Source organism: Giraffa tippelskirchi, chromosome 11 (genome assembly GCF_054371585.1).
Source record: "Giraffa tippelskirchi isolate mGirTip1 chromosome 11, T2T-mGirTip1v1.2.pri, whole genome shotgun sequence".
Lineage (NCBI taxonomy): Eukaryota > Metazoa > Chordata > Mammalia > Artiodactyla > Giraffidae > Giraffa > Giraffa tippelskirchi.
Genome location: NC_137285.1, coordinates 55422645 through 55435532, shown reverse-complemented (window position 1 = coordinate 55435532; position 12888 = coordinate 55422645). Strand labels below are relative to the sequence as shown.

Genomic DNA, 12888 nt, shown 5'->3' with positions numbered 1-12888 from the left:
TTCTTTGAGAGGATTATTTTGTCAGGAGATACAGGGATCCTTTGACACAAACACAGTAACAAAGCCTGGTGATACACCAGTCAGGGAGCTAAACGATGCTAAAGCTGAAAAGCAAACTAAAGTCCCTTCCTTTGCCCCTCTTCTTCTTTGAGAGGTTTTGTTTGTTTGTTTAACAAAAATGTTCCCCAAATGTCAATGAAAGGCCCAAAGGGAAGTAGTTCACAGAGTTTTCCCATTTGATCTTCCTCTTGTTCTTTCTTTGTTCTACTTCATGACATATTGGTCTCTGACTTCTCTGTGGCTGGAAATATTCTAGGCTGACACCTTCAAGAAGAGGGATTGACATATACACATACAGAGTAGAAAGCTAGTGAGAATCTACGTGCAGCACAGGTTAGCACATCTACTCAATGCTCGGTGGTGACCTAAACGGGAAGAGAACCCACCAAAGAGGGGATATATGGATACATCTGACTGATTCACTTTGCTGTACAGCCGAAACTAACACAACACTGTAAAGCAACCAAATTCCAATTAAAAAAAAAGAGAGAGAGAGGTGGAAATAAATCCTAGTGTCTGTGAATTATTGCTAAATTACATATGTCCACTTGTAACCAATAATTTAAACTCTGAGCCAAAACACAGGAGGAGAAAGAAAAATCCCTCCCTTGTTTGATGTAAACATTGTCTGTGAGTTCATGTGGCTTAGAGGAGCTTCAGTGAGACCCAGTCTGGTCACTCCACTCTCAGAGTCACTAGCCAGGTACCTGAGCAATTACTTCAGTCCTCTGGGCCTCGGTTTCCTTATATGTAAGAAGAGAGAATTGAACAAAATGATCCTTAAGGTTCCTCCCTGAGCCTTAGTTATGCTGGAAACCTTGATTCTGTTATTCAAACCTGTGCATGTTGTGAGGTGCAGTGAGATGGAAGAGGCCCTGGAATTTTATGCTTCGTTTCATCCTCCTGGAAATGAAGGAGTTGGATTCAAAGAAAGCTGAGTCCTCTACTGGATCCAATGTTCTGTCACATAGAGTTTGATGAAGCGCCCTCCCAATCTGTACCAGATGGGTTTATCGCATGGAAATTTTTGGAGAAATACTTGATGGACCTGTACGTAAAATGAAACCTGTCCCCTCGGATCACTAGATCACAAGAGGCGAGTCTGGCATCCTATCTCTTGGCTGTTGAGCCTCATCATTATGAATGAGAGTTCTCAGTTCACCACAAAGGGAAGGAGCTAAGAGCGTTCACCACAAAGGGAAGGAGCTAAGAGCCTTATACTGGGACTGCTAAGATGGGGTGACTCTCCAAATACCCTCTTTCTATATTCTGAACCATACTATAAGAGATAAAAGTGCTTACTCCTGCATACCTAGTTATTACTTCACTTAAAACAAAAATGTATTTAAGGAAGAGGGAAAGATCCAAATGATATTCAAAGTGAATATCATGGGTGGAAAAGTAGAAAGAAAGACATCCACTCAAATAGTACCGAGTAGCCAGGAATTTACGGGAAAAATTTATGGATATCTCACGAACCAGAGTATAAGAGGATAAAGGGAAATAAAATGCTTTGTAGGGGACAGAATCCTCTGAGACACTGTATTAAAAAGTATCAGTTCAGTTCAGTCGCTCAGCCATGTCCAACTCTTTGCAACCCCATGGACTGCAGCACACCAGGCTTAATCATTAAATAAGTGTTTTACTATAAAGGAAATGAAGAAAATTATTCACAGCTTCTTAAAATAATGAAACAAATATTAAGGGATGTGGAAGTAAGAGCAAATTTTTAAAAATAATATCTGTATTCCAAATTTTGCACTGATTACAAAGCAGTTAGTGTTATGTGAATTTTTCTGTTACGTGATATGCTTCAATTAAAAGTTTTAAAAAAGCAAATTTCTTAATTTAAAAAGTTTTCTTTTTGAGGAGAACAGAAGATAACTAAGATGGAAATATGCTCAGCTGGCTGTACACTTACTGCTGTTGACAGCGAATATGGAGAGTTCTTCACGGGATCCAGGAATTTTGGAATACAGCTTGTCAAAGGCAGACCTAACTTCCAAAGTCCTCAGTTAAAGAGTAACCATAGGAGGAGTTTCAGTTAAGAGCATCATAAGTAAAAGAAAACCCAACTAACAGTGGCTGAAACAAATAGTGGTTTATTTTCCTTATCCAAAAAGTAAGTCCAGAGTGGGTGGTTTCAGTCATTTATTCAGCTACTGGAAGATGCCATCCAGGACCCAGACATTTTTCATCTTTCCCTTTCTCCATACTTAACAGGTTGGCTTTTGCCTCAGGCCTCATATGCCCAAAATGGCTGCCGTAATCCCAGGCATCATCTCTGTGTTCAAGGAAAGAAAAAGAAGAGGGCCAATACCAAGTATATCTTTCTCTCTATCAGGAAAGCAAAAAGCCTTTTTGTTGGTCATAACTTTAGCACATGACCACCCAAGCTGCCTCTATAGTGGGAATTAGACAGGGAGAGGAAAGTTGAGAATGACTGTTGGGTCAACCAAAAAACAGTGTCTGCCAGAGAACATGTCTTGAAGGGAATAATCCTGTGGCTTGTTATTGGGAAGAAGTAAGGATAGAGGCCCTCTGGGGATATGGCTCAAGACTGCAAACATTTCTAATAAAAATCATTAAATCATGGTTCTTGGGTTGAGTTAAGACACCATTCAGAAAGCAAGTAGCCTTATTTTTTCACCCTGAATTGGCCATTAGCTTTAACTAATGCTGTTTCCAAGCCTCAGTCTTTCACAGTATAAAATAAGAATAATGTTTATTCCCTGCCGAACTTGGGTCCTTTCATTCAGTCATTCACTTCTTCAACAACTCTCTCCTACCCCCCTGCTATGTATCAAGTCTGTGCTCATGCCCAGGATGCATAAATAAATCCTCCAGAACCCCTCGCCCTCAATGACTCACCTTCTAATAGGGAGGAGAAGCCAGAGAACAGAATTACTGAGTACTGTCACATGTCGAACTCACTGGGTGCTCTATATTAAAAAGATATGTATAATATAATAAGAGACGGGGTGGTGCAATAGTGTATTCAAGAAAAGTGCTTTGGGACAGAGAAGGGAAAATGACACATTAGCTGGGGGACTGGGAAAGGCTTGACCAAGGAGATACATACAGTCTGAGACAGGGCTTGAAAATGAGCTGGAGTCTGTATGCGGAAGAGGTGCCAGAGGGAGGGGGAGTCGCTTCCGGTGGAGGCATAGTTGACTGAAAAGCATTGAAGGCTCCAGAGGGACTAGCTTGTTTCCAAAAGGCGAGTGGCCCACTCCGCTGAGCCTTTGGGAGGCGAAGCGGGGAAATGGTTGGAGTCAGTGTGTGGACGATCTTAGGAGCTCTGTGCAGGAGGATTTTGGCCTGGGGGAGCCACTGGGAACACAGGACGAGACGTGACCTGACTTGTGCCTTAGAAAGGTCATCCGGGAACCTCCAGGAGGGGCTGGTGGAATGGTACCCGCGGGTGTGTTTAGGAGGCTTTGGCAGTGTTCCTGGTGAGCGATGATGACTCAGTTAAGCAGTAGCCGGGCCAGTTCATTTGGTTTCCGGAGAAGGAGATGATGGAGCACGCGGTACCTGTGACTGTGAATCAAGCCGAAACATGCACTCCCTAGGGGCACTTGCTACTTGTCCCCACGATGGTTTTCTTAACACAGGGCTACAGTCTGTATTACTAATGCAAAGAAATTAGTATAGGCCTCCACATCCATTTTTATAAACATTTATCTTTAGGGTTTGCAATTTAAATAGTTTACAGTATTTTTGGTAACTTTTGATCCTCAAGAGCTGCAGGCAGTGCTCGGATCTCTTCCAGAATGTGTCCTGGAGAGCTGGTGGTCCCAGCTGCCAGGCCTCCATGGTGCTGGAACCAGCCCTGCTTCCAGAAGGCAGGCAGTGGTCCTAAGGCGTAGCCTTGCAGGGCGTCCGTCACATTCAGCTATTGCTCTCGAACCAGACGGGCAGCTTTTGGTGACCGACTGGATGTGTTAAAAGACAGAGAGAGAGAGAGGGAGGAATCAAAACAGATTCTGAGGTTTCTCTCACAACAGGCGGGTGACATCCCCAGGAAACGTGGAAGAACGTGATCCCCAGGAAACGTGGAAGAACGTGGCACCCTTTGGGCTCCATTTCAGCTCAGGGAAAAGAAGAGCAAGTCTTTGATTTCAGTACTTGTTTGGGCAGAGTTGTAATTCCCCTCTTGCCCCTGCATCTCCATACCCAGCCTCACCCCAATCTGATTTCAAGGTCACATTCTGGGATGAGGCTTCGATGGCCTGGTCCCCTTGCTCCTGCGTGTGAAATGGCAACGGGTGGCCAAATCAAATGCAGACAGCAAGGAGGGAGAGGAGCTGGTCCCTGGACAGGGCTTGGGGCCCAGGCCGGGGCGTGGGACTGACCAGGGCTGAACACCCCGACCCTGCCTCACCGTGTCTGCAGGCAGTCCTTCTGCTTCCCCACAGCACAGCCTTCATGGTTCTAACCTTTTTCTAGGCCAGTGGAGGCAATTGTACTTTTCGTGATGCTTCAACTTCTCAAGCATGTGACTGATACTTGAAAGCATTACTAAGAGACTTCTCTCTTTATAATTGCATCTGCTTGTTCGGTCTGTGACCCAATTAGTTCATTCTTGTTGGGAGTGTATTGGAAGACCCTGTACCCTCTTCATCGCTCCTTATAATTATTATTATCATCCTCCTTTGAAGCCCTGTTGTGATTACACACTTCAAAGGAGCTACTGAAATGCCCTCTCATGCCGTGTGCAGAAATGCTCACAGCTCGGACTCAAGGACAGTCATCTGAGAGTGGTTCTTGTCCTCACATATCAGAGTCCCGTAGCTCCCTTTTCGCCTTCTTTCCTCCACAGCTCCGCCTCTTCCCCTGCAGAGATTTGTGGTCACACATTCCTCTCTAATAAGAAGACTCGATCTTGTCTCTGAGGCCCAAAGAGCTACATTTAACAAACAAGGATCAATCAATACATGGGCCTTATCAGTGTTAGGATTACTGGCAGGGGCCTCACAGCAAACAGTTTTGCAGTTTCGCCATCAGTCCCCCGCCCCTTCCAAACATACATTCGTATTTGCTTCTTCTTTCCTGAGATTACACTATCTGGCAAGTCTGAATTCAAATGAAAATTGATCCCGTTGACTCACCCAAATGCAGGTGGAAGCCTGTCTTTGTATTTGGGAAGCAGTTTTCACCAAACTAGCGGAAATCAGGTTCTTTGTTCTGATGTTGTCTCTGCCCGATGGTCTGAATGTTTTCGTCTGCTTGATTTTATGGAAAGTTCCTTCCACCATTTAATTATGGCCACGTGGTATCTGGTTGTATGAAGCACCACCGTGCTGTAGGAACATTCACAGTAATTTACTGAGATAAAGGACAAGATACTGACTCAGTAAATTGTCTTGCTCTTCAGCGTGAGGCTGAAAGCTGTAGTGGGCCCAGACAAGTGTCCTCACAAGAGTGTCCCCTTCCCTCTTTTTGGTATTCTATCACCTCTCTCCTTATGTTACTGTTGAAGGAATGTTTATGTAATCCTTAAGTTCAGTGAGAAGCAACATGGAGCTTCCCTGGTGGCTCATTGGTAAAGAATCCACGTGCAGAGCAGGAGAGGTGGGTTTGATCCCTGGGTCAGGAAGATCTCCTGGATAAGGAAATGGAAACCCACTCCAGTATTCTTGACTGGAGCATCCCATGGCCAGAGGATAGAAAATTAAAGGTAACCCAATGGATGATAATAAGAAAATAAAACCTTTTTAAAATGTCAGAAGAAGGTATTAAGGTCCACGCAGGTCATTCACGGCTCTGAATTACTTACAGATGACTTGCGGCTCTCATTTTACCAAGCATCATGAGACTTTGGGGGAAATTCTGGTTGTATACTCTTTCATGAGGGAGTTTTATGTGGAGTAGTCTGACTCCACTCAGACTGCTGTAACAAAATACCATAGACTGGGTAGCTTATGAACAATAAAGATGTACTGCACACAGGCCTCAAGGCTGGAAGCCCCAGAGCAGGGTGCCAGCGTGGTCAGGCAAGGGCCTTCTTCCAGGACACAGACTGCCTACGTCCTGCTGAGTCCTCATACAGCAAAGGGGGCAGGGAACCCTGTGGGGCCTCTTTTTTAAGGACACTAATCCCACTCATGAGAATGCACCCTCATGACCTAATCACCTTCCAGGGACCCCACCTCTAAAAAACCACCACTTTGAGCATTAGGGTTTCAATGTATGAATTTGCGGGGACTCACACATTCAGACCATAGCAAGCAGTACACAGTTGTCATCCTTGAGTCTGTGTACTACTGTTTCCCCACTAAGGATTTTTGTACAACCCAGAACATAGGGCAAAATGTCTTGTTCATAAAGGACAATGAAAGTGTAATCCTTCAAGAGATTGAACCATCTGTTTTTACATCAGAATCTGAGCTTTGGCATTCTTGATTTACTGTCTGGTGGCAAGAGTCTGCAGGCTTCCCAGATGGCGCTGCTGCTGCTGCTGCTGCTAAGTCGCTTCAGTCGTGTCCGACTCTGTGCGACCCCATAGACGGCAACCCACCAGGCTAGTGGTAAAGAACTCATCTGCCAACGCGGAAGACGCAGATTCAGTCTCTGGGTGGGGAAGATCCCCTGCGGGAGGAAATGGCAACCCACTCCAATATTCTTGCCTGGAGAATCCTATGGACAGAGGAGGCTGGCGGGCTACAGTCTGTGGAGTTGCAAAGATTTAGACATGACTGAAGTGACTTAGCACATGCGCACAGGCAAAAGTCTGCATTTCTGGAATTTTACCATGCAACTCAACCGTTCACTCATTCAGCACCTTTCATAGAGTGCCTACTGTATCTGGAACAGAGTGCTAAGCCATGCTGTCAACCTGCTAAAGGGTTGGGTCCACAGATCTTTAGTGAGGAAGGCGAGAAACCAGGGGAGGCTTGACTAAAATTGGGATCCATTTGCCACCACAGTTTTCAAGAATGGCCTTCTTAGAGACAGGAGATGAGCGTGAAGACCAGAGGTGGCTTGTAGTTTACTAGCCACCTTCTTTAGAAGGAAGCCTTGGCTTAAGTTGAGTGTTGAATGTTGAACATTAGGTTGAATGTTGACCAAGCTGAAACGTGTTTCCATTGCTTTGTTTATTCCTCACACTGCTTTGTTCTTTTGGCCCAGAAACAGAAAAGATAGTCCTCGAGGCAGGAAACGGGTTGCCCTCCTGGAAATTCAACGACCAGCTCTTTCCCTGTGATGTGTGTGGAAAAGTATTTGGCCGACAGCAGACGTTGTCCCGACACCTGTCTCTGCACACAGGTGAGTCGGGGCCTTTCCCCTCTGGACCACTAGCTTCTTCATGATCAAGAACCTGGCAGTCCAGTGGTTAAGACTCTGTGCTTCCAATCCTGGGGGTGTAGGTTCGATCCCTGGTCAGGGAACTGAGGGTCCCACATGCCACTTGGTATGGACAAAAAAAAAATTTTTTTTTAATTAAACCAGGAAGTGGTATAAATGTTTTTATCCTGACCTTTTCAAGACATTTTACCCGGTACGTTCAAATAAGGTTCGGGAAAGAGTTTTTTATTTGTACTGCAAGGATCTGTTGCATTCAAGGAGGATTGATGAGAAAAGATTCACATTTAGGTGTGTTCAGGTGAAATTTCTCAACTCTAAGGAGTTTATGGCTCTCATCTTGAAGGCATAGGGGATGGGTGCCTGCACTCGGTCTTATTGGATTCATTTCATTGTGGAAGGTGGGAGGAAGGGGAAAGAGCACCTTGGTGGAGAAATAGTGTCTGTCTTTATTTATGTAAAATAAGAGACTTATGGTTGATTCTGAGTGTTGGGAAGTGGAAACCCCAATAAATAGTAACTTAATCAATGCAACAGTAATAAGCTAGGACAGAAAGAAGTGAGGTAAAATCAATATTAAACAAAAAGCAAGATGGAAATAAGAAAATGAAGTGTTTGAATGTTTACACTGAAGATCAGCTGTGTTGAAAAATTCAAATGTGTCTTATTTAAAGGAAACAGAAAATGATAAAATAAAAGTTTTATATATCACACAAAACAAAAAAGAAAGCAAGACAGTGTTAGTATAATAAGATTAATCTTCTCTTTATATCTGTTTTTTAATATTTTGAATCTTACATATTAAACCAGTAAAGACCAAATTTAGTCATATACTTAGCCACAAAGAAAACTTTCACTTGTTCAGAAAAGTAGAACTTCTGTATGCCACATGCTCTGAATATACTTCAATGAAATTTAAAATAACCAAGGGTCCATAAAATGTCCTACCTAATCAGATCAAAGGAAATGAAGAAAATCACAAATTCCAGACATCCAGGAGGAATGAAAGGAGAACATTCATACCTAAACCTGGAACAAACAGCTGCAGCTCTGGTCTGAGGAACATTTATGGACTTAAATGTTTTAATTAGAAGGGAAGAAAAACAAAAATAAAGTAACTTAGCGCTCATCATAAAGAATTAGTAAAAAAACAAATTCTAGGAAGAAGATCATAAATGGATAAAGCCCTTTAAGTCTGTTTAAGAAAAACAAAGGAGGCGAAAGTATTCAAAATTAGTAATGAAAAAGGAAGCCTATTTCTTCTCTTATACATTTACAGTTATTACAAAATATTCCCCATGTGGTACAATGCATCTTTGAGTCTATCTCACACCAGTAGTTTGTACCTCCTGCTTCCCCGCCCCTAATTTCCCCTCCCCTCCAGTAGTAACCACTAGTTTGTTCTCTTTATCTGTGAGTCTGCTTCTTTTTTTGTTAATTACTAGTTTGCTTTATTTTTTAGATTCCACATATAATTGATACTATACAATATTTGTCTTTGTCTGGCTTATTTCACTTAACATAATACCCTCCAAGTCCATCCATGTTGCTGCAAATAGCAAAATTTCATTTATTTTTATGGCTGAGTAATATTTCTTTAGGGGTTCCTTGGTGGCTCAGTGGTAAAGAATCTGCCTGCAGTGCCGGAGACACAGTTTCAATCCCTGGGTCAAGAAGATCCCCTGGAGGAAGGCATGGCAACCCATGCCAGTATTCTTGCCTGGAGAATTCCATGGACAGAGGAGCCTGATGGGCTACAGTCCATGGGGTCGCAAAGAGTCGGACACAACTGAAGTGACTTAGCATGCATACACGCAATATTTCATTGATGTAGCTACCACATCTTCCTTATCCATTCATCTATTAATGGACATTTATGTTGGGAAGCCTGATTTCTAATACAGGTGTTATTAAAGAATTACTGGAAAATAAAGTAAAATAAAGTAAAAACTTTATAAAGTAAAACTCAGTGGCAAAAAAAAAAAGCTGAAAACTTTAAATGACATAGATAATTTAAGCAAAATTTCCAAAATTGACCGAAGCTGGTGGGGAGAAACGTGGACTGTAGTCCACCAGGCTCCTCTGTCCATGGGATTCTCCAGGCAAGAATACTGGAGTGGGTTGCCATGCCCTTCTCAAATAAACTGGTTGCCAAAGGGGAATTTGGAAAGATGAGGAGCCAATATGAAGTATCAGGTCCAGAAACTTTTCCAGCTAGGTTCTTTTTTAACCTGTCAAGACTAGAAAATTCTGATATTGTTAAACTACTCCAAATGATAGAAAAAGATAACGACTTTCCTGGTGGTCCAGTGGTTAAGACTCCATGCTCCCACTGCAGGGGGTGAGGGTTTGATCCCTGGTTGGGGAACTAAGATCCCACATTCCACAGGGGCACGGCCAAAAAAAGGAAAAAGAGAAAGAAAGCTCAATGGTTCACTTTACGGAGAAATTGTAACCTTAATACCAAAGCTTAACAATCTTAATATCAAAGCTTAACAACCTCACTTATTAATAGAAATGCAACAATTCTAAAGAAAAGACTACCATCTCTACACTGTAGGGCTCTTCCCCAGCCCTGCCTGAGCCCTGGCCACCAGCCCCTCAGATGTTGGGGACCACCTATAATAATAATGATGCCTTAAATTTTGTGGCAGAAAAACTTTTTTTTGCACTCTACCCTGTGATGTAGATAAGACAGACAGGTATTTTCTTTAAGGCAAGCCCAGTATTACAAAGTCAGAACTAAGGACAGAAAAGGAAGATGTCCTTTCCTTCCTCTGGCGCCATCTCTTATTCTTCAGCTGTACATAAAAGCAAAGCCGGCTCCTTTTACTTTAATTTACTTGATTAGTCAAATGAATTCAGAATGCCACTCTGAAAATGGCCCTAAAACATTGTCAGTTTTATGAAAGGGATTTTACTAAGAAATATAATTAAAGTTTTTTATGTATGTACCATGAAAATTTCCAATTCAATTATTTCATCTGATTCTTTTTTTTTTTTTTCCCTTTAATTTTCTTGGTGTTTATTTCTTGACTGACCCAGGCCTGGAGCTTAGGGAAAATGATGGTGTGTGTCTTACACACCAGCCCTGGGCAGGCTGACTCACATCCCCTTCCTCAGCTCAGCACCCATCCTGGACCTCCACACCTGGGGGCTTGGACACACACAGGATTCTCGTAGCCTGTATGGGGCTCTCGTTATCAGGAAGAGGGGCCTATGGGTATCCAGAAAAAAAGCAGATGGTCCCGTTGCCCTGGAATTTCCTTTTATCTTTGAAAGTATAAATGTAGGAGCCACCAGGTGAAGACTTTATGTGCACGTGTGCTCAGCTGTGTTCATCTCTTTGCGACTCCATGGACTGTAGCCCACTAGACTCCTCTGCCCTTGGGCTTTCCCAAGCAAGAAAACTGGAGTGTTGCCATGCCCTCTTCCAGGGGATTTTTCCCAACCCAGGGATCTAACTCGCGTCTCCTGTGTCTCCTGCAATGGCAGGCGGATTCTTTACCACTTGATCCATCACGGAAGACTCTTTAGACATTCACAATTCCAGAGGGTTTGCTTTGTCCCCACTGGAAATGAGATTTGCTCTCTCCTGTCCTTGATACTTCTAAGGGGTCTTTTGCAAGGTGTTGGGCTTTCATTTCTGAGCATGGTTTGGGTTTTCTCCTGTCCCTTCTCCCCCAGAGGAAAGAAAATACAAATGCCACTTGTGCCCCTATGCTGCTAAATGCCGCGCAAACCTGAACCAGCACCTGACCGTCCACTCGGTGAAGCTGGTAAGCACGGACACCGAGGACATCGTCAGTGCCGTCACCTCCGAAGGCAGTGATGGGAAGAAGCACCCTTACTATTACAGGTGGGCCGCCAGTGGAACCCGCTGGTCTGGGCTGCCCAGACTTTCTCCAACACTCCCTGCACATCTGCTAGGGCACACGTGACCAAGTGTCTCATCTCAGCCTCAGGGCTGAGCTTCCTTTTAATACTGACTTCACTTGAACCCTGTGTTGCGCTGTCTCCTCTCCTGGCTTGGGTGGCCGGGGAGAGTTCATTAAAAGGGAAATGGTCATGGAGGTGGCACTATGGGGTGGAGTCCAGAGAGAGGAAGGCTTGGGGGTTATTAGCTGTGAGGTCCCTACAGCCAGGAAGCTCCTGCCTTTATCACTGAGCCACTCACTGCTTCCTGAGAATTATCCTAAGGAAAAATGAGTCTGAGAACCGTGAGGAAATAGCCCTGGAAGTATTTCATCCTTTCCCTTCACAGTGTTATATACCTGGAGATGCCTGTTTCTCTTCCATATTCAACCGTGAATCAGTATTTGGTGTGGTTGCTATTTACAGCCCGAGTTTTCAGGCTTGTGAGTTTGTCGGCACACCAGCTCCGCTAATATCTTGGCCAGGCTGTCCTGCATCCCTTTGCCCGAAGGAATCAGTTAGATGATGTAGAGCATCTGGAATCTGTAGTTTTGAATTAACTGTATGATTATTTAGTATCATTATAGCATGAATGGGATTGTTACATTATGCGGGCATTTAATCCATCTGGCACGGTGACCACTTCACAGCCGTCCCAGAAAGCAGAAGAGTTTCCTAATGCCTAGCCCTTTGGTGGGACCAAAGCATGTCAAGGTCGGGATTTGGGAGGGGACCGCATGCTCCCGCGTAGCCTCCATTTAGAAGCTCACACATCTCTCTTTCGGTACAGCTGTCACGTGTGTGGATTTGAGACAGAGCTCAACGTCCAGTTTGTCAGCCACATGTCGCTCCACGTGGACAAGGAGCAGTGGATGTTCTCTATCTGCTGCACAGCCTGCGACTTCGTCACCATGGAGGAGGCGGAGATAAAGGCACACATCGGCACCAAGCACACAGGTGACCCTCCCTGTCGGCCCTTCCCTCCCTTCTCTCCTCCAGCCCTCGCCGCCCTGCCTGACAGGGGCACCCTCGTCGCCATGACATTTCCTTCCAAGAAGATGCTGCCCTGTAGCCACAAGGCCATTGCCTGGCCCGGCTTATGCCCTGCCAATCGGACATATTCACAGGCTCAGATGCAGTTGAGAGGCCCTGCTTGTTCCTCATCCCAGTTGTCACCATCATAGGTAACAGTCATGGAGCTTTTACGACGCCCTAGGCTTGTGCCTTTGCACCCTAGATCTCTTATAACCACCCTCTGCCGTCCGTGTTATTGTGGGTGTACCACACAGGTGAGAAACTGAGGCTTAACAGAGATCAGGTGTTCTCTTCAAGGTCTACAACCAGCCCTGAACACTTTGCTGCTGGAGCCCACTCTCTGTGTCCACGCTGTTCTGATGGCCCCTGGCAACCCTGGGCAGAGGGCTGCCCCTCTCTGTTTTCTGGGGTCAGCCCAGCGCACCTAGCTCTGCGGGCTCCCCTCCTCTTCCCTGAAACTGCAGCCCTGCCCCCCGCCCCCGTCCAGAGCGATGAATGGCAGCTCTGTTCAAGCGCAAAGAAAACCAGCTTCTCCTGAAAACACTCAAGGCTGCAGCCAAGATTTTGCCA

The 12888-nt window shown here is 44.6% G+C and overlaps 1 protein-coding gene across 10 annotated transcripts in view; it reads left to right on the top strand.

Moving 5' to 3' along the window:
* ZNF827 (zinc finger protein 827) overlaps positions 1-12888 on the top strand; it is a 192247-nt gene that overhangs the window by 163739 nt on the left and 15620 nt on the right. For all 10 annotated transcript variants that reach the window (XM_081544236.1, XM_081544243.1, XM_081544237.1 and 7 more), the window contains exons 9-11: positions 7195-7332; positions 11056-11227; positions 12074-12240. In XM_081544236.1, coding sequence (XP_081400362.1) covers positions 7195-7332; positions 11056-11227; positions 12074-12240 — 477 coding nt within the window. The remainder of the gene's footprint in view (positions 1-7194; positions 7333-11055; positions 11228-12073; positions 12241-12888) is intronic.